The sequence below is a fragment of the Squalius cephalus genome (assembly GCF_949319135.1).
Source record: "Squalius cephalus genome assembly, chromosome: 14".
NCBI classification, from domain to species: domain Eukaryota; kingdom Metazoa; phylum Chordata; class Actinopteri; order Cypriniformes; family Leuciscidae; genus Squalius; species Squalius cephalus.
This window is the reverse complement of record NC_137135.1, coordinates 3,455,843-3,475,928: the sequence shown is the minus strand read 5'-3', so window position 1 is coordinate 3,475,928 and position 20,086 is coordinate 3,455,843. Positions and strand designations below refer to the sequence as shown.

The following is a 20,086-nucleotide window of genomic DNA, read 5'->3' as shown; positions in this document are numbered from 1 at the left end:
ACTGATCCTCATGCAGCGCACACGTTCCCAGAGCCGGATTCCGACACACACACACGCGCGCGCGCGCGCGCGCACACGGGTCGGGTACCCTGACGGGTCGGCTCAGGGTGAAGAGGGGTGTTCAGATATTTTCCCAGCGATATCTGAAACGTTCACACGGGCCTGAATCCCAGCTCACACAATGCAGTCAGCTGCGTGTGTTTGTCTAGCAGTGACCCTTGCTCAGCACAGAAGGCGCATCTGTCCCGAGACTGAAACACAGCGACCCCGGGAAGTGTTCAGACACTTTAGTCACTTTGTGGCAGAATGTCACAGCATGTTTGTTCTCAATCAGATCTGTGCTGACATATTTTGTTTACTCCTCATATTAACGGTGGTCCGATCAGTGAACAGCACAAGTAAATGGGGTCCAAACCGGTTTCTGTTGTAGGCCTATAATATAGTTTCTGTTTTCCAAACATATTTGATTTTCAGTGATGCATTGTTCGTTATTGTTGAATTTGTTTATTTGGCTGATATTTCACTTTTATAATTAAGAGTTTTTTTTTGTTTTTTTTTGCTCTGCTTTTGAAATGTATGTTTTATTCTTCTCAATCAGATCTGTGCTGTAATAATATCTTGTTTACTCCTCATTTTAACTCAACTCAACTTTTATTTATAAAGCACATTCAAAACCGTCAGATTGAACCAAAGTGCTATCCATAAATAGTATACATGGAAACATAAAATAACATCACAGTGGGGTCCAAAACGGTTTCTGTTGTTTAATATAGTCTTCCAAACATAAATATTTGATTTTCAGTGATGCATGTTCATTATTGTTGAACATTTTTAATTGGCTGATACTAATATTTCACTTTTATAATTAAGAAGTGATAAAAGTGAATAAAAATTATAATAAATTTTTTGCTCTGCTTTTAAAATTGCTATTGAGAATTGTATGTCATTGCTTTTGCTATCAATTGCTGAAATGTTGTGATGAAAATAATTAACTGTATGCCATATCATGTGCGTTTATAAAAAAGCATAGCTATCTGTAGTTACATAGCAAATGTATAATTCGCCATAGCCTACTTCTATACATTAACTTAACAGTGAATGATACTTTTATTTATTAATCTTGGTTAATTCTACTAATACATTTTTCAAGTATAAGTTGATGAACAATATATTAGGAACAAATGTGAATTAACAATGATATATTTATAAATTAACATTGTTTACAAAAATTGTTGATTGTTAGCGGTGGTGTAAATCCAGCTTTTAATGTTGTTTATGTGTCTATGTGGTGTTTTTAATATGCTTTAAGACAAAGCATGTGTAAATTCATAAGTCGACAGCATTGCTGAGTATTTTCTCCTTAAAACTGCAGTGAACCAAAGACAGTCTCAAAAACACGGTCTGAAATCGCTGGTGTTTCTGACGTCACAAACTACCTTGTGACCAATCAGATCAACGTGTGATCGTCAACCAGTGGATCTCTGAGCTGAGCTGAGTTCCAGTCCGAAATAGTCTTGCCCTTCACTCACTAATCTCCCTCCGTCTCGTTCACTCGGATGTACGTCATTGCTTAGGTTGCACGAGCGCCCACTACTGGCGGAACCTTTGCAATCTGTCTTTTTTTAATAATTAATATATCATATAGTTGTTTGTGGTGGAGCAAATTAAAGGGATGGTTCAGAGTAAAATCAACCTATGGGTCCTTTGCAGCATGACCTCGAGCCAAACACCCCCCAGAAGCCTTTTTACCCTTGGCTGAACATTATTAAAGTTAGAGCTTATTTAGAGATATCAGCCGGATGGCTTATATGGATCCTATGATGTATCTGGTAAATTACCCCACTAATAATGCCCAGAATGGCACCAAACTTCTACAGTAGTACAAAGAGGTTCTGTAGGCTACTCATAAAACGAGGCATTGGAAAGTTTGTAAGTACATCAGGAGTTTATTTAAATAACACTTGCCTGACGGCTAATGCTACCACTAACCCGGACGTCGAGGTCACTTCAGTGCTTTGGGAAAAGCCTGTAAAAGTCCTGATAGAAAGCCATGCATTAGGATGCAGTGTAACGACACCCAGCTCCAGGAATGCACTAATATTTTGTTGGTAAGACCAGTTTGCAACAATTATTTGTTAACACCAAGTTGTCAACTCTTCGGAAAAAATAAAATAAATTCACTAGCTTTTCCCATACACTTGTGTGTTATGCAAAGGACTTTTACGGGCTTTTCCCAAATCACGGAAGTGAACTCGACGCCCAGGTTAGTGGTAGCACAAGCCATCACAATCGTGTTGCATTGTGGTATATGGAGCTGCCTGAAGTGTACATATGAAGTAGACTCACTCGAGTAGTCAAAACCGAGGGAACGAGGGTCTGTCCACATAAACTTCCCTCGTCCACTTCCCTCAAGTGGAAGGCACTTCAAAATGGCGGCAGGGATTCCCCCGAGGGGAAGTGCTTAGGGAAGTTCGCAAGTGCGTGTCTAAAAGTGGACTGGAACACAGCGTGGGCTGCGTTCAGCCCCGACAAAACGTTGCACAACGTTTTTTAAACAGAAACGGTGATGCGTTAGGGATGGGGAAATGAAGCCTCATGAATCACTGAGGCTTTCCCCTGACTGTTCCGGGAAAAGATTCAAAGCTTCGAGAGTGTCGAGAACAGCGCCGAGAACAGCGCCATCTGGTGCTTATTTAAAATAAAGCAGCCAGAACCGTGTGTTAGAAGCTCTGGCAGATGAAGCAACCACAACACACTCCATAGTTTCAATGTTATGTGTACAAATAAAAGCCTTACATGTTTGTGTTTGATTTGTTCATTAAATAAATTCATTTTCCCATTAAAGTGTGACAATAAAATATAATAGTTTATAAGCTTATATGATTCAATAAGATTTAATGTAGGCCTACTCTCTCTCTCTCTCTACACACATACACACACACAATGAATAAGGACATTGTCTGATAGTATCATCTGTTATTAAATGTCAATATCAATAATTGTAAACATCAACCAGACTGAGCCAACAATGACTCGTTAAATACGATCTGAAGTTCGAGCCTTCTGACACCCAAAGCGAAACGCGCACGTGACTGGACAGAAAGTGAGGCTTCGTTTGTCATCGATCACGTGACTCTAGTAAACCAATACACGCCTCGATACGGGGCTTCACTACAAATAGAGAGCCTAAGTCCCTCCCCTTCCGGTCGACCACCATGGGACCTTATTTCGGAAAAACATTGTATGGTACAAATATTTTGATCTCGTTTGAATTGTGCCCTGATTTACACATATGATGTTTGTCAATTTAAAAGATACATTTTAAAGTCAAGAAAGTCGCAGCTTGATATAAAACTGCTGAGGTATAAGACTGTGAAAACACGTAATTACAAAGACTACAAACCCAGAAGGCGCACACGCGACGTCATACCTTTTCTCTCAATGAATGAAGCTAACTTTACTGAAGCTAACGTCAGTCATTGTTTCTAGTCTTACATTATAATGGTAACGTTACGCCGTCATGCCTGAGTGTTTTGAGCCAGAATACACACATACGAGCAACGGATCTTGTGACGCACATAGTGCGAGACAAGATGTAGTTCATTGAGCAATTTTCACATAAAACTAAACGTTACTCTTCTGTTTTATGACAAACTGCGACTTTCTTTACTTTCATAATTACCTTTTAAATTGGCAAACATCATATGTGTAGTTCAGGGCACAGTTCAGACGGAATAAAAAGATAAGTTATCTCTCGCCATTGACTTCCATAGGCTACATATTTTTTCCGAAATAAGGTCCCATGAGCCGGAAGCGGAGGGGCGGGACTTAGGCTCTCTATTGTGTCGCTTATGTGATACGCGCATCGAAGCTTCAGTGTATGTAACATCACTACGGTGGCCGAGAGAGCTCAACGCGCTGCAAATGAAGAAAACACATGCAAACAGAAAAAAACGCATGCAAACAGAAAAAAACACATGCAAATAGAAAAAAAACACATGCAAATAGAAAAAACCCCACCAGCGAATAAGAAAACATCTTCATCAGTTTTACAACTCACGTGCGTCCCAATACTCACAACACAACCAAATACGGAAACGCGCTGCAAAAGTTCACAACAAAACCAAATACAGAAACGCCCTGCAAATAGAACAGAACACAACGGAAATGTTTCCGGGGAACCCAATAAGTGACGGACCCGGCTAGGACGTGCTTACAGCATGATATCTATGCTTACAGCTGTCTACTTTTATTTTTTTTATTATTTTTATTTTTTTGCAAAACATACAAAGATGACACGTTTATGACATACAACTTTGTATACAATATACAAAATGTATTTGCGATATGTTCAATGTCATAAGAATACTAAAAAGAACAATGAGCTGAAGACTAAAATAAATAAATAAATAAAAAGATAGAGAAAAAGAACGAGGAAAAGACATTAATCTATACATCAGTTACATTGAACACATTTTGTCATGTTATGTTATAATAAGTTTCATAAGAAATGTTAGAATGTAGCTATAGGTCCAAATATGAGACGGCAAGTTTTAAAGTTGAGACACTCACACAAAGATATAACACATATTTTAAAAACTTTGTTGTATAAAATGTATATTTATTTGCAACAGTTATGTTAACAGCATTAATACTATATTTCTGGTAAGAACAGCTATTCAGCTGATGGACACGCGCTGCGTTGTCATGGGAACATCCCAGGTGAAAATAATGAGGAAATTACGTTGTCTTTCGTTGCTCCCTTCATCAACATAATGGCACACAAGTGCCCCGCTCACTCCAAAGTGCCCAATTCAAGGGCTCTGCCGTCTGCCATTTTAAGAGAGTAACGTTAGGGCATAGGTAAAGCCAGAGCCCGCGTCTCTCTGGTAAAGCTCGCGAGCCGTCCGTCCGTCACTTATTGGGTTCCCCGGAAACATTTCCGTTGTGTTCTGTCCTATTTGCAGCGCGTTTCTGTATTTGGTTTTGTTGTGAACTTTTGCAGCGCGTTTCTGTAATTGCAGCGCGTTTCCGTATTTGGTTGTGTTGTGAGTATTGGGACGCACGTGAGTTGTAAAACTGATGAAGATGTTTTCTTATTCGCTGGTGGGTTTTTTTTCTATTTGCATGTGTTTTTTTCTGTTTGCATGCGTTTTTTTCTGTTTGCATGTGTTTTCTTCATTTGCAGCGCGTTGAGCTCTCTCGGCCACCGTACTATGATGCGTTGAACACACTGTTCTGATGACGCAAGAGTTGCAACTATGGCAGCTGAGAAGGCCATTCCTTGTGTTCTTTGTGAAGAATTTTCTGAGCCTGATGAAGTCGGTATAAATATCTCTCTATAAATTACAGGAACGTCTGTCTGTCTGTGTGTCCGTGTGTGTGTCCGTGTGTGTGTCTGTATGTCTGTCTGTATGTCTGTCTGTCTTACCACATATCTCTCGAACCGTTAGTCCGATGGATTTCAAACTTGACAGGTGTCTCGCTACGGGCACGAGTAAGTGCAGTGCCAAGTTTGACGTTGTTTGGATGAGAAATGCTAAAGATATTGTTAAATATATCATTTTTATAAGGTTGTGGTTTAAAAATAAACATTCTGACACTAGAGAGTTGTATCGGTCAAAGAATCCCCAAGAAGGTTGTGGTTTAAAAATAAACATTCTGACAATCTGTCAGCTACACTGTTTACTTCTGAATATTATAGTTTGGTTCCAAAACGTGATAAATCCATTTTGATTAATTGGAGTAAAAATGTGTTTTCTTTACCAAGAAACCAACAATTACTAAAAACACACACAAAAACTGATTTTGCACGGGCACTTTGCACTGCTCCCTGAATCGACACGCTTATTCATTTGTGGATGTTAACTGAATCGGTAAGTGAGCTATGCTGTTTACTTCTGAATATTATATTTCATTCTGGTGCGCTTTACGTTATCGCTACTGTGTAATAGTAGCCTATGCTATTCACCAACTAAACATATCCTATTCAATGCGTTCACAGTCTCTTTCACGGGCATCATTTGTAGTGGCCTATACACAAACTGTTTACTCAAGCGCAGCGTTTTCTCAGAGTTCACTGTGTGCTTTCTACCATGCACAAAAAAAATGTCACTGAACTTTTGCTGTGTAATTGTAACAATGAGCACTCAAACACACCAAACCAACAATTACTAAAAACACACACAAAAACTGATTTTGCACGGGCATTTTTTGCACTAGTGTGTTTAATACTACAAAATATGCCCGATGTTACAGTTACTGCACTTGCCGCCCAGAACAAAAGAGAACATCCCAATCGAGTGAAGGGATTGCTGAAACTGAAATGGAAGCACACATCTTACCTAATTCAGACTAAAACACATCTATTTAGCCTCACATACTGACTTTATTTGTAGTTCATACTGTTTTAATACCCTGTATTTTCTTTCTCATTTTTAGGAAAAGCACTTAATTACCATTGTTTATTTCTATACCAAATGTCATACTTGCAATGAAGCTAAAAATATAAACAACTACATCATTATGTTGATATCCTATATTTTTACAATAAAACTTTCGACAAACATGTCTTCTAATATCCTCAGTTGTTGCATCCAACACATTTGTAAATTACTTTCCTTGAACCCATTGTGCGAGTTCACTTTAATACCGCGTGCTTTATATACATGTTGCTGCTGATTGGACTGCAGTTCTGACCGACCTCTATGGTTTTGACACACCCACCAAACAAGAGAAAACGTATCTCAAACCCCGTTGCACACCGATGCACGCCGTTTCCAGGAAACATGACGTTCAACCCGGAAACCGTAGCAAAACGTTGCGCACCGTTTTGAACTTGAACGTGCCCCTGCTGTGAGTGAGTGGAGGCGGGGCTCATTTGCATATTCATAGAACCGCGCATACTAAATGAGGCGTGTCCAGTTACAGTCAAGATATTTTAAGACAAGACTTTTTTTTTTTTGCACGGAAAAAAAAACGTTTAGGGGTGGTTCAGGATTTTCGACATGGGACCTCATTTCGTCATTGCATTAGTTATAACAGAGAATAATTTGTTCCCTGTATTTATAAGCAGTTTACAGCAGCGGCGGAGTTTGGTTACCTAGGAAACCGAGAGAGCCGGTCCACATAACAATCACGCAAGTGTATTTACCTGCCGCAGACAATGTGATGAAAGGGTAGTTTGATTTCTAACATTATTCTCTCAACTGACATTTACATCGATAGTCTGGCGTTATAATTTATTTGCTTTTGGTGCACTGTGTAGTGGGTAAAACTGTTTTTAATGGCAGGCTAACGTGCACCGTTGACTCGCGCTAGCCTAGCATAGGCGAACTATCCAAAAGTAAGGACTGGATTAATTTTTTTGAAAACTGTCTCCACTGATGAATAACAACCAGGCTCACTTGAAAATGAGGTAACATGTCGAAAATCCTGAATACAATTATTGACTACAGGGGGACTTTAAATAATTGTAACAAATTCAACCTTTTTTTAAAGCGTTACTACTTTGATTATTACTGCCAAAGTATAATGAATTAGTTATAAAATTTAGTTTCGTTAAAAAAAAATCATGTTTATGACAATGTCTTTCTAACACAAACAAAAAAAATGGATGAGTCCAGTACAAATCTGAAATTCTTGTAGAGACATAACAAAAACCCAGCTATTTGCTTCAGTTTTATATTCCTTAATTATTATCGCATCCATGATTTTGATGAATGATGCTGTATAAATAACTATCACAATAATAACTGCATTCAAAAGGTGACGCTGGAAGAGTTAATGCACTGCACATAAGATTGCATGTATGAAAAAATGTTTATTTGTCAGCAACAAGTATCACAAATATATGAAAAAATATAGCATAAGAAATATATTAATTTAGTCAATAAATAGTCACGCATATCAAAACAGCCTGTAAGAGTCGTTCCTGTTAGTAGTGCTTATGGGAGGACTCTCGGCAGACTGACATCAGTACAGACACATGAGGTATTTCTGTTCGTTTACAGGCAAACAAACGAGACGCTGAATCCGAGAAGAACCGCCTCAAGGCTGAGCCCTCACAGACGTGTCGACTACATTCATTGTTCAAAAAGTACTCGTTACGATTAGCACCTTCAAGTCCAGTGACTTCTTCCCATCTCCTCAGAATACTCTCCAAATAAAACAAAAACAGTAACGACATCAACATAAAAAAAAAAAGATTAAAAACAATCCCTGAGCAACCTGTGAGACATGGGGCTTCTTTCACTGCTAACAATCCTGATGATTATCATGATCAAAGTTGGAGACACACAAACAATTAAAAGAGAGACCACTTGGTTTGAGTCACATCAAAACTTAAAAGGTTTTAAGTCCACTGAGTTAAAATACTAAAACAGCCTGGCTTCGTCTTCAACACGCGATAGCGAGGAATATCGTTCGCAAGACGTTCCTGAGCCGTAATACTGGAGAGATCACCTCAGGGATCGTATCAATAGTCCTCCTCTTGAGCGAGCGTCAGCAGGAGGGAGAGGTAGTGATGGGGCTCTGCAGGAACGAGAGAGGACTGGCCGTGGCGTGGACGGGGAAGTTGAAGACGGTGTTGCTCTTCCCGATCGCAGGGCTCCCCGCGGCTGAGGAGCAGCTGGAGGACGCCAGCACCTGGGACTCGAACTGCAGGAGCTGGCCCATGAAGCTGAAGTTGGGCGAGATGATGCTGCGCCGCTGCTTGACGAACTCGAAGGCCTCCTCGAGTCGGACGCGGTTGGTGCGCATCAGGTACGCCAGGCAGATGGTGGCGGAGCGAGAGATCCCCGCCTGGCAGTGGACGAACACGCGGCCGCCTTTATTACGCACCGAATCTGCGGGAAACAAAGAAGAGTTTCGGTTAAACGCCGTCCAACTCCATCAGGACAGACACTGCCAAAACACATCCCAGGACTACTTTCTGGATTTCAAGAACTGATCAAATCTTTAGGATTTTTAAAACTCTAATTACAGATATAAGGCATTTAATCATATATATATTAAATACAAAGTTTATAACGGCTATTATTGTTCGATAAATAATATTTTATATTATAATGATGATGGGGGTTTATCAGACGGGCTGCGGTGTTAATTTTGCGTGAAAATATTGTACGCGTTTTTTTAATATATAAAATGAAATTTCATAAATTTTGTATTTGAATAAAATCAAGCACTTTTTAAGTACCTCTTCATAAATATGGCTGTTTGCAAGGGTTTTCCAGGACTTACATTTCAGAAAGTAAAATTCAAGTACTTAACACAAATTTCATATGTATACATATTGTCTTTCAATAATTCAAGCACTTGTTCATAAATATGGCTGTTTTGCATATGTAAACATGTTTTTTTTTTTTCAATAATCCAAGCACTTTAAGTGCTTATTCATGGATATGGCTGTTTTCAAGGGTTTTCCAGGACTAAAATAAAAAAATAATCTAATTCAAGCACTTTAAGCACCTTGTACGAGCCCAGCCTTATTGATTCCCCAAGCACCCATTAAGGAAACGGGGCAGTTAAAGCGGGCAGGGGTTCGAGTGAGAGGGGAAACACCCCCCTTAGACAGGCCTGAATACACAATGGGGGGTTTCGGCACCCCTGCTAAGCGCACTTATCTGATAGGAGGGCGACAGAGACACTACCTTTTGTTCGGGCTAAACAAAGGATGCAAGGCATTCAGACGGAGCCAGTTGCCCCATGAAAGGATCAGGTCACGGCCTGGTGTTATTTGAAAAGGGGGCTCCTCTTTAAACAGGGTGACGTAAGCCTGTCAGGCCCGGGACATACAGCTGGTCGATTTGGAGGGAACTTTTGAAAAACTCAATTGGGAATGGGGGTTGGGTCTGCCTGCCTGCCAGAGCTCGTCATACGGTGACATCTGTTCCCCATTTTGTGACGAAAAATGACACTCACCGATAAATTCGATGGCCTCGTTGAACCAGGAGCTGATGTTGGCTTTATGGTTGTCCTCAACAGGAATGCTCTTGTACTGATAGTGGTCTTCAAAGTGGTTGGGACAGTTGGAAGAGACGTTTATGAGGGCCGTGATTCCCAACATGTCCAGCATGTCTTTTCTGGAGGCGTGATAGGCACTGCCTAAATATAGGAATGGCAAAATTTCCACAGGGCCACCCTGAAAAATCAAACAAGAAACAAGAACGTTAGCGGACTGGTTCGATCATGATGAGGTGCATTTATTTACAGCACAGGTGCTTATTTAAAAGCGAGTTAGTAGTGATTACCTGGTCGTATAGAGGGGTCGTGCAGGAGGAATCTGCGGTGTTGGGACGGCAGCTGGAGCTCAGAGGTAAACTCAAGCCTTGGGGGGGAACGGCCTTCGTACACATTTCAGGAAACTCAGAGGAAAACGTGTCAAATCCACCTATCAATGGTAAACAGAACTTGTTTGAGTAAAAGTGGGATTTACAAGTGACAACAGCTGAAGAAAACATTTGGTCGCAACTTTAAATAAATACACATGAATACAAGCTCAGCTTATGTATTAATTGGTTAAACACTCTTAAAAATAAAGCTTTGTTTAATCTATGATTCCATTGAGAACCTTTAACACCAAATGCACACTTTTGTTTATTAAAATGTTCTTCCCACTATATAAAAAAAATGGATAGTTCACCCAAAAATGAAAGTCCTGTCATCATGTACTCACCCTCATGTTGTTCCAAACCTGTGTGACTTTCTTTCTTCTGCTGAACACAAAAGATGTGGGCAATCGTGCAGTTGATGGGCCATTGACTTCCATTGTATGGGGGGGGAAATACTATGAAAGTCAATCGTGCCTCACAACAGTTTGGTAACTTACCAACATTCTTCAGAATATCTTCTTTTGTGTTCGGCAGGATGAGAAAACGTTTACAGGTTTGGAACAACTTGAGGGCGAGTAACTTAAATGACAGATCTTTCATTGCTGGGTGAACTGTCCCTTTAAGAACTGTATAATGAACGGTTCTCGTGTGGCACCGGTTTTAAAGAGTGTAGCCTAGCCTATAATATAGCATTATAGTAGGCAAAGAAAGAAGAATATCTCGTACCTTTAAGGAGGAATACACTTGCTCCACATGGATTGCGACAGAGCGCGTTCACAGCGAGCATTAAAGTCCCGTCTTTCTTCACTTCTCCCATCTCCAGACTGCGGTCATCCAGGAACACGACGCTCTGGTATTCCCCGGACAGAAGCCGGCTCCTGGTGTCCTCGTTAGGCACGATGTGCTCGAGCCCCAGACCCCCTCGGGCCCTCCGGCGCACTATAGTGCTGAAGCGCACATTGCTGGAGCCCGAGATATGAGACGAGCTGAAGGAGAAGAACGAGCGGCAGTCCAGAACCAGACAGTCCGGGTCATCATCGCCCTCCAGCAGGTCCCGAAGCGAGGCCGAGTCGATGGTGGACACTTCCATGATGACCATAGTAGAGAATAACGATAGCTCTGAATACATACAGCGATGAAATTCGCTCTTTAAAGTCCTTTGATCGAGATGTATAGTCCCTTGAAGTCGTGGTTCTCAAGGGAAAACTCAGTTGTTTCTCCGTGTTCTTGTTCTGATTTGAAAGGCGCTGCGCGACGGTTATATATTGCGCTCGCTCCCGTCGGCGAGGGGCGTGACGTCAGATGCTCCGCCCCTCTTGGCTCGCGGCCCGAGTGAGTTCGCACGTACGTCAGTGCGTTTATCTGATCCTGCCAGAGCCAGTCGACCTCTAACAAACCGAAACACACTGCTAATCCACTCCAGTATCCGAGTTTGAGTGTTAGTAGTTAATATGATGATGGTTATTAATGTTGTTTTGTTGTTTTTGTGGGTTTTGAGTGTTAAATAGTTGATCTTCGACCTATTTCTCAGCCAGGCCGATGTTAGTCATTATCAGCATTGGCCAATGTCGCGTTCTTGGCAGATTTAGTAGTTCCCTCTCGTGCCAGTTCCACTTTTTAACTGTTTGTCAATGATTTTGTTTTAAATTGTGTCCCAAATGGCTTTGCCCTTTCACACTATGTCATTTTAAATATATACTACACATATACAGGTTAAAAAAGAAAGATTTTGTCCTAAAAAAACAAAAACAAAAAACCAGGATAAATTTAATGCTGCTTTTTAATAAGAAATGATTATGAACACGTCGAATATAAGCTATGCTGGTATTCACACTATACCAATATCAATGATGAAAAATGTTTGAGATCATATTGTGTTTCTCTGAAAAGCATGACTAAGTATAATTCTAATCAAACTCATTTTTATCTCGTTATATTTCTATACTATGCAGGCTATAACTAATATGATCATCTCACCATGTATGAAATTACACTGACAGTTGTCAAAAAGGAAGAAATGTTTAGAATTTTTCCATGATATTATTGTTGTAATCTAAAATATGATCAAAAACTTTCCTCTTCAGTTCAGATGAATAACAAGATCATTAGTGAACCTGTCATTGTACTCATAAAAGTTTATACTTTGTTTTTATTGTACAGGAGAACATGGTGTGCAATGCCGCGAGAGCAAAGGGAAACCATAAAAGTTAATCACTGTATAGAAACTTGAGGTCTGGTAAATTTCCATTGAAAAACAAACCAGGCTCAGGTGTATGGATGAGGCTGTGGTGTGAGAGATCTATATTATTAAGACAATACACATATGTTGGCCTAAAAGTCAAAGATGTAGCCTATTGATAACTTGTTTGCCAGTACTTCCACTGTCACAGACTCACAAATAAATGTATTTGCCAACCTAGTTGTTGTTTTTTTCTCTGTAATTTGAGGTTTTGTATTTCTGGTTTTCCTCACAACAGTGGAATAGAGAGGGAAAATGTTTTATATTTATATATATTATATTATATTTTTTATAAGTAGTGTAGTGTTTGTTGACTGGAAGCAATTAATTAAGATTTTTTTCCCATGCAAATCAAATACTTGTATATCACTCCTTTAAATACAGTTTTATTTATAAAAAATAATTCATTTGTCACTATGTTACTTCAAATCAAACATTACAGTTTACAAAAGGTTATTTATTTATTTATTATTTGGTCTTACATTTATTTCCAATACTTCCAGCTGGGAAAAATGCCCAAAGATGTTTTGTGATCCTTCTAGAAATGTCATTTGATAATATTTTAATGTGACAGGCTCACAAGAAACTTACATATGTGGGTCATGACGTCAGGATTGCATTTCTGAAACTTGAGTCAGGACTCTTGGAGGTTTCCTCTCCAAATCATTTCTAGGGTTGTCATACAGAAAAAAAAGTAATAAGAAACAGTTTTACTGTTAAAACACGGATGAGTCAGCAGAGAAAAGTGTAGACTGCAGAAGAACACTGTGAACTGCATGTGTGAGAAAGAATGGCACTTAATAACATGTCCTGTTATGTGCATTATAGGCTACACAATCAATGATTTGTAAAAAAAAATATCTAAGGCTGAGAATTATAAAAGTATACGTTCCAAAAAAATCTGAATTTGTATTTACGACTGGCCACAAACAGAAAAAACACAAATAAACAAGAACGAATGATGCTGAATTAATCACAAAATAAATGTGAAGCACAAATCTCAAAACCAGGCTAACCGTGCAACAAATGACATAAAACACACATTTCAGTGATTAGTCACATTTGCATGTTCTGTTTGTTAGAAAGGGAAGTGAAAGAGTGTGATGAACGAGGCATTTCCTTGGTGTAGCAAATGTATACAATGTCATCACATTTACGGACAGAGCTGTCTCCGGGCACCATGGGAAAATACTTGCATGTTCGTTTGCTTTAACCATAAGTCGGTCAGTTTTTGCATATTCTGCATGTCTGGCAGCTGAAGTTTCTAGAATAAGCCCAGATATGACATAGTGAAACACTACATGATTCAATCATGTATTCAGGATCTCATCATTAAAAAACCATGGGGTAAATACTGTATAAAAATAAAAGATCATGGAAATGCACAGGGCCTAAAACTAGCTTTTTGCCACACCTGCCAATGGCTGGTGAAAATCTACCTGCTAAATCATTTTTACTGGCCATGAAACTGTCAAAAACAGACATTAATGACACCAACATTTTAGATACCAGTGAAAATTCACAACTCTCTCTTCCAATTTCAATACCACATAAAACTAACTAATATTAATTTAAAACAGTATTAAAGACAAGAAGTAAATAAGTAGACGTACAGAAGTAAACAGTCAGTGATTAAATAAGAACAAATGATCAAATTACAAGCAAAAACACAAATAAATACAATTTAACAAAGATCGGGGTTTCTGCAGGAATCTTCCAATTAAATTTAATACTTTTGAATGCCTTTTTTAATGCCATTTTTTTTACGTTTAATGCCATATACGACCCATGACTAACCATATATATATATATATATACAGAGAGAGAGAGAGAGAGAGAGAGAGAGAGAGAGAACATAAAGATATATAGAGACAACATAAAGGCCAGTATCACTGATACTAATACAGCTATTGATGTCTGGATAAAAATGATTTCCCCCCTCTAATTTTAAATATAATTATAGCCATCCGGATGGCTATAATTAATGTTTAAAATTAGAGGGGGGAAATCATTTCTATAGTGTAATTGAAAGCTAACAATTTTTTAACATTAGGCTTAAAAAAAATAGAACAACTTTTAATTTAAGTGAACTTAACAAACAATCCTCACATAAACCTATAATAAATGTCATATTTATCTGTCTGACAGGTAGGACGTATACAGAAATTGAATAAAGTTATCAAACAGTCTGCACGGCATAAATTATAAATTAAATATAGACTAATCCTTATTAAAGCTACAGAAGTGATTAAGTCAGGAGCAGTGAGTAATTCTCTGTTTACTGACAGAAAGCTTTATCGGCTGCTGTCCCTTTAAGAGCAGCCGCTGCTGTACGACACATCTCACACACACCTCATTCTCTCTCTTTACATTCATTTAACACTTTATTTCACTCATTTAAGACTGCTCTTATGTTATGAGGATACTCCACAAAACAGATATTTTAGCATAATTGTGTGTGTGTTATTGTTCGTTCAAGCGCGAAAGAGAACAGTTTTCTGTCTGTGCGCACGATACTGGCGCACGTCTTTATCTCTCTCTCTGTGTGTGTGTGTGTGTGTGTCTGTCACATAGACAGGACATTCACAGGCAGAGCGTTTAAAAGCATTTGCATGAATAAGAGCGGGATCATAAAATGTAACGCTACCCAAAGGATGACAAAAATTAACGGATGCTGAGTTTTGCGTTAATATTTTTAACGCGTAGGCTACTGGACAAAAAAAAGAATCGCATGCGTTAAAGGTCCCATTCCATGGATTATTTTTATTATTTTATAATGTTTCCTGGGGTGCCCTTATAATGTTAGTATGTTTTTTAGATCAAAAATTGTTATAATTTAGAAATAAAAGGCATATTTCCTAGCCTGATTTCATTGCCTGGTTTGAACACTCTGTTTGAAGGGGCGTGTCTGCTGTGAGACTTCAGTGTAAACGCCCTCTGCTGTGATTGGCTGACATGCTTGCATATGAAATATCTGGCATTACATGTGGAACTATCTGGAAAACTTTTACTATTACAGCTATCATACGTTTTTACTATTACAGCTATCTGGATTAACGAATCGCGAGAAGTTTTTTAATTATTTAGATCTATTCCCATCACATAAAAGGTTGCAGTTATGAGCATTGAGCAGATGATAGTCTGTTGATCGCGTGAAAGATCTTATCATTGCAACGCAGTTTCTGCACTCTCTAATGATTTCACCAATGCAAACATGAGGCATATAAATACAGTAAGAGCTTCGTTGTGCAGTGTAACAGCGTCATTGATTTCATAACGAGTTTTGGCAAGTGTCCAGATAAACTCGCGCTGTGTCACCGACAGCAGCTTGGCCGATTGGAAAGGGATTGTTCTTTGATCGCTTTCTGTATATTAATCACAGTTTAAGTAAGATTATTTTCATCCTACTAAGAGAAACGAACGATGTGAAGAGTGATCGCTACTTCCATTTTAAATCACTACTTACCGCTTGCTGGAATATAGTTGAAATAGTCCCCTTCGTCAGTATGAATCGCTGAGAGAAGCCTGCTTGATATTATCCCAGGTTAGAAAAACAGTCCGTGGTGAAATGGACAGAGCAAACTAACAACTTCGAATTAAACTTTTGCGGAATCCAATTATAGATAAACATCAACCACGTCTGTTGACATTTCGCCATCAATACGCCTGTGTTCCTGTGGGCGGAGCTTAGTCTAAACACGGTTCTGGTGATGTCACTAAAGCAGGATGTAGAGGGGTGTAGTCCAATCGAGCCGTTTTTTGTAGTCAACTTCTGTTAAATAAAATATCTCGCTTGGCATTGAACTTTGAGCTTTATAATTTTACAGATATTATTTATACTCTAACAACAACATTACACACTAACTAAAGTTTGAAACATGGGATCACATAGAACGGGACCTTTAACGCGTTAAAATTGACTACCCTAATACCGGTATATATTCGTCAGACTGCATTTGAGATTTTACGGCGTTGATTCCCATTGTAGCTACCCAACTTAAATACTTTTTACAAACGCAAAATCCTTCTTTATTTTGACCACCAACGGGCTGCAACCATGTCCTAAATTGTTTGTCTTCCAGCGACTTCTGCTGCAAATTTCACTTTCCCGTTTTTCTGGTCTAGTTTTATTCCTGTTGTTCCTGCTGTTCAAAATGACCCGCGTCATCTCCGCATCACGGCTGTTCTGCTCCGGCCGGAAGCAATACCTAACCGCTTCCGCGTGGTTATCACACTAATGTAGGCCTACATTTTACGACAGGAAATAAAAATGATTAATTATATAGGCTATATTCAAATAAATTGATAATATAAAATTTTCTTCAAAACTATCTAAATGTTTAATGCCTGTAGGATTGAAATGTAATGCTTTTTAATGCCATTTAAGGCCTTAATTTTCGCAAAATCCATTTAATGACTTTTAATGCTTTTAAATGCCCTGCGGAAACCCTGAAAGATACAAATTAAATTACTAATACTTTTCAGGTTTTTCAGGTCTGACAGTAGTTTTCAGGTACAGAAATTTAATAACGTAAGCAAATGTAAAATTACACTATATGCTCTTTAATGTATAAATTAAACATTCTTATTAAAGTTACTAAAAGTTATTCAGTCGAGAGCAGTGAGTGATTTCCTCTTTGTCTTTTGTTGTTTGATTAACATTATAAACTCAGACGTCAGCAGGAATATTAGGCTCTGTCACTTTAAGAGTGAATGCACTGATCTAATACACTGATACACGCGTTTACTTCCTCAACTGTTTATGTTCCCTTAAGACATAACCGACCATGTTTACTATGTGCTCTGACATAATTTTGTGTGAATTTGTCGCTCAAGCACAAGAAGACATGAAAGAGCTCAGTGTAGTGTTCGTGAGCTGTCTGAGACGCAGCTTTCTGTGCGAGCGCTTCGGGTGCTTGAATATTTAAATTGGCAAACTTAAACTTTCGTGATGATGCAGCGCTGGCCAATCAACTGTCCCCAGTGTCGTTCAAGTTTATTCATGTTCATGCATTGTTAGAATTCATAAAAATATTACCAGCCAACTGGCGAGTGACTGTTTCATATACTTGCCAACTCCAATTTGGCGCTTGGCAAGTATTAATTTTAGACCCTCATATGAATACTCGATTCTGATTGGTTGTAAGGGTGTCATTGGCTTGAAGTGAGTGTAATATATCTATAAAATATCTATTAACGACAAACAAAAAGTTGTTGGTCATTTAAAAAAATCATTGCATGTGAACCCTCAAAATTCAGGTATAAAAGAAACACAAGATGTATAAATAGCACACATATTAATTTCCAATATTTCCACTGTCATGTGTAATGCTGGGATAACCCTAACCCTACATTAGTCAGTGCTCTGTTTCCTTTCTCAAATAAGTGATTTCTTCTGTTTGAGCCACTGCTGTGTCTGGAATCGGTGTCATATTGTTTCACAACTTCTGTTGAGTTTCAGCCTGTTGAGAAAAATGATTGCCTTCAATACTCCTGCCGGTTCATGACCACAGTTGTTAAACCACTTGTTTTGGTAATATAAAACTAACTTATTTTCTAAGCCTGGTTATTATTATGAGATGAAGAACAGATTTGAAGTCAAGTTAAGCAGATTTCCAGAACATTCCAGAAGGTTCCCATTATTCTCTGAAAGAGAAAGTACACATCGGCGTTAGATTTACGGTTTTGTTGTTGTTGTAGAAACAGTGTTTGACTGTTGGACCACATAAGCGGAAGCAAAAGCGGTTTGAACTCTGTCTCCATGGGCAACGCGTTAAATTTGCACACCACAACTTATTTCTAAACCGGAAACAGAATCACGCCGCTCGCTCCCTGTCGACCAATAGGATTGTGCAAAGCGTCCTAAGCGGATGTCACATCCGGTTTGAACAGCCGGCAGGATTGAAGGAAGAGTCAGAAGTAGCCACTTTACTACTTGTGTCGTTTATTTTTAAACACTTTAAGAGTGTATAATACATAATTATAATATAGCACACTTGATTTTATTCGCGCAGTCACAATGACTTTCGATGTGCGGAGGTGAGTAGAGGTTTGAAGCGACTCGTCTTTTCCTCTAATGCATGAATCAAACACGTCCACACTAGACACAACGGTGGTGTTTCAAACCGAACGAGCTGCCTACTTAGACAGTGTGTTTTTAAACCAAGCGAGTCTGTAATGCACGGGAATGATGTCTAGATAGGCAGCACACTAGGTTTGTAAGACACAGCCAGTAGTTCCATGGGAAAACACTTTCTTATTTCTGTATAAATGTTCTTCAACCTGCTCTATCTATGAACAACTGTCTGCAGTCTTTTGGTGTTTGATGTAAAAGTCTTCACAAACACATCGAAGTTTATTTCCAAGCTAAGTTCGTGTCATGTTTCCATTAGACATCACATTTATAAACCATTAATGGTGCTTGTTTGACTTAGAACTGGTGCTTTGTTATTGTAAGCTCGCTAATTCCTGTTCATACTGGTCACACACTGACTGTATAATTATGCAAATACAAAACAGGACCCACAACATCTGAAAGTGACATTCATACATCATTCTGATAAATGATTAAATGTAATTCTGCTGCTATATCCAAACCACCATTACATTTTTTTTTCTGCTCACCAAGTCTGCATTTATTTGATCAAAAAACAGTAAAAACAGTGAAATATTATTATAATGTAAATCATCTGTTTTCTATGTGAATATACAGTAAAGTGTAATTTATTCCTGTGATCAAAGCTGAATGTTCAGCATCATTACTCCAGTCTTCAGTGTCACATGATCCTTCAGAAACCACTCTAATATGAGGATCTGATGCTCAGTTATTATCAGTTATTAGTGGTGCTCAATTATTAATAATAGTTCTTATTATTATCAATGTTGAAACCGGTCTTTGCTACTTAACATTGGTGCATTTTATGATACAGCATTACTTTGAAATATAAATATTTTGTTAGATTATAAATGTCTTTACTGTAAATTTTGATCAATATAATGCATCCTTACTGAAGAAAAGTACTTAAAAAAATAGTGCTGTCAAATTGATTAATCGCATCTAACATAAAAGTTTGTAAATGTACACTGCCGTTCAAAAGTTTGGGATCGGTAATATTTTTAATGTTTTTAAAACATTAAAAACATTAAAATCATCTTAATCCATCATCCTAATGAAGTTTTCAACACTAATAATAATCATAAATGTTTCTTGATCATCAAATTCTCATATTAGAGTGATTTCTGAAGGATCATGTGACACTGAAGACTGGAGTAATGATGCTGAACATTCAGCTTTGATCACAGGAATAAATTACACTTTACTAGATATTCACATAGAAAACAGATGATTTACATTACAATAATATTTCACAATATTACTGGATTTTTAATATTTATATATATATATATATATATATATATATATATATATATATATATATATATATATATATATATATACACACCAAATATATATTTACAAACTTTTATTTTAGATGTGATTAATTGCGTTGAA

General features: G+C 38.2%; 2 protein-coding genes across 2 annotated transcripts in view; one reads left to right on the top strand and one right to left on the bottom strand.

Annotated features, from left to right (window-relative positions):
* Positions 1–7,802: 7,802 nt before the first annotated feature.
* dusp1 (dual specificity phosphatase 1) lies at positions 7,803–11,652 on the bottom strand. The gene is made up of 4 exons (XM_079893048.1): positions 11,061–11,652; positions 10,254–10,393; positions 9,925–10,144; positions 7,803–8,846 (listed from the first exon to the last, which is right to left on the bottom strand). The coding sequence occupies exons 1-4, from the start codon at positions 11,461–11,463 to the stop codon at positions 8,503–8,505; spliced, it is 1,107 nt and encodes a 368-aa protein (XP_079749174.1). The 5' UTR covers positions 11,464–11,652; the 3' UTR covers positions 7,803–8,502.
* A 6,780-nt stretch (positions 11,653–18,432) lies between these two features.
* Positions 18,433–20,086, top strand: part of ergic1 (endoplasmic reticulum-golgi intermediate compartment 1) — a 31,005-nt gene continuing 29,351 nt past the window's right edge. Inside the window, exon 1 of the mRNA XM_079892776.1 lies at positions 18,433–18,612. Within this exon, the coding sequence (XP_079748902.1) occupies positions 18,593–18,612 (20 nt within the window). The 5' untranslated portion in view covers positions 18,433–18,592. The remainder of the gene's footprint in view (positions 18,613–20,086) is intronic.

Bases quoted from the DNA above. Each gene is read 5' to 3' on its own strand.
- dusp1 (XM_079893048.1), bottom strand. From the start codon at position 11,463: ATGTATTCAGAGCTATCGTTATTCTCTACTATGGTCATCATGGAAGTG. The intron at 10,394-11,060 runs GTACGAGATATT...TACCATTGATAG, and splicing joins AAGTGTATTCCTCCTTAAAG to GTGGATTTGACACGTTTTCC. The intron at 8,847-9,924 runs GTGAGTGTCATT...TGTTTCCCGCAG, and splicing joins CGAGGCCATCGAATTTATCG to ATTCGGTGCGTAATAAAGGC.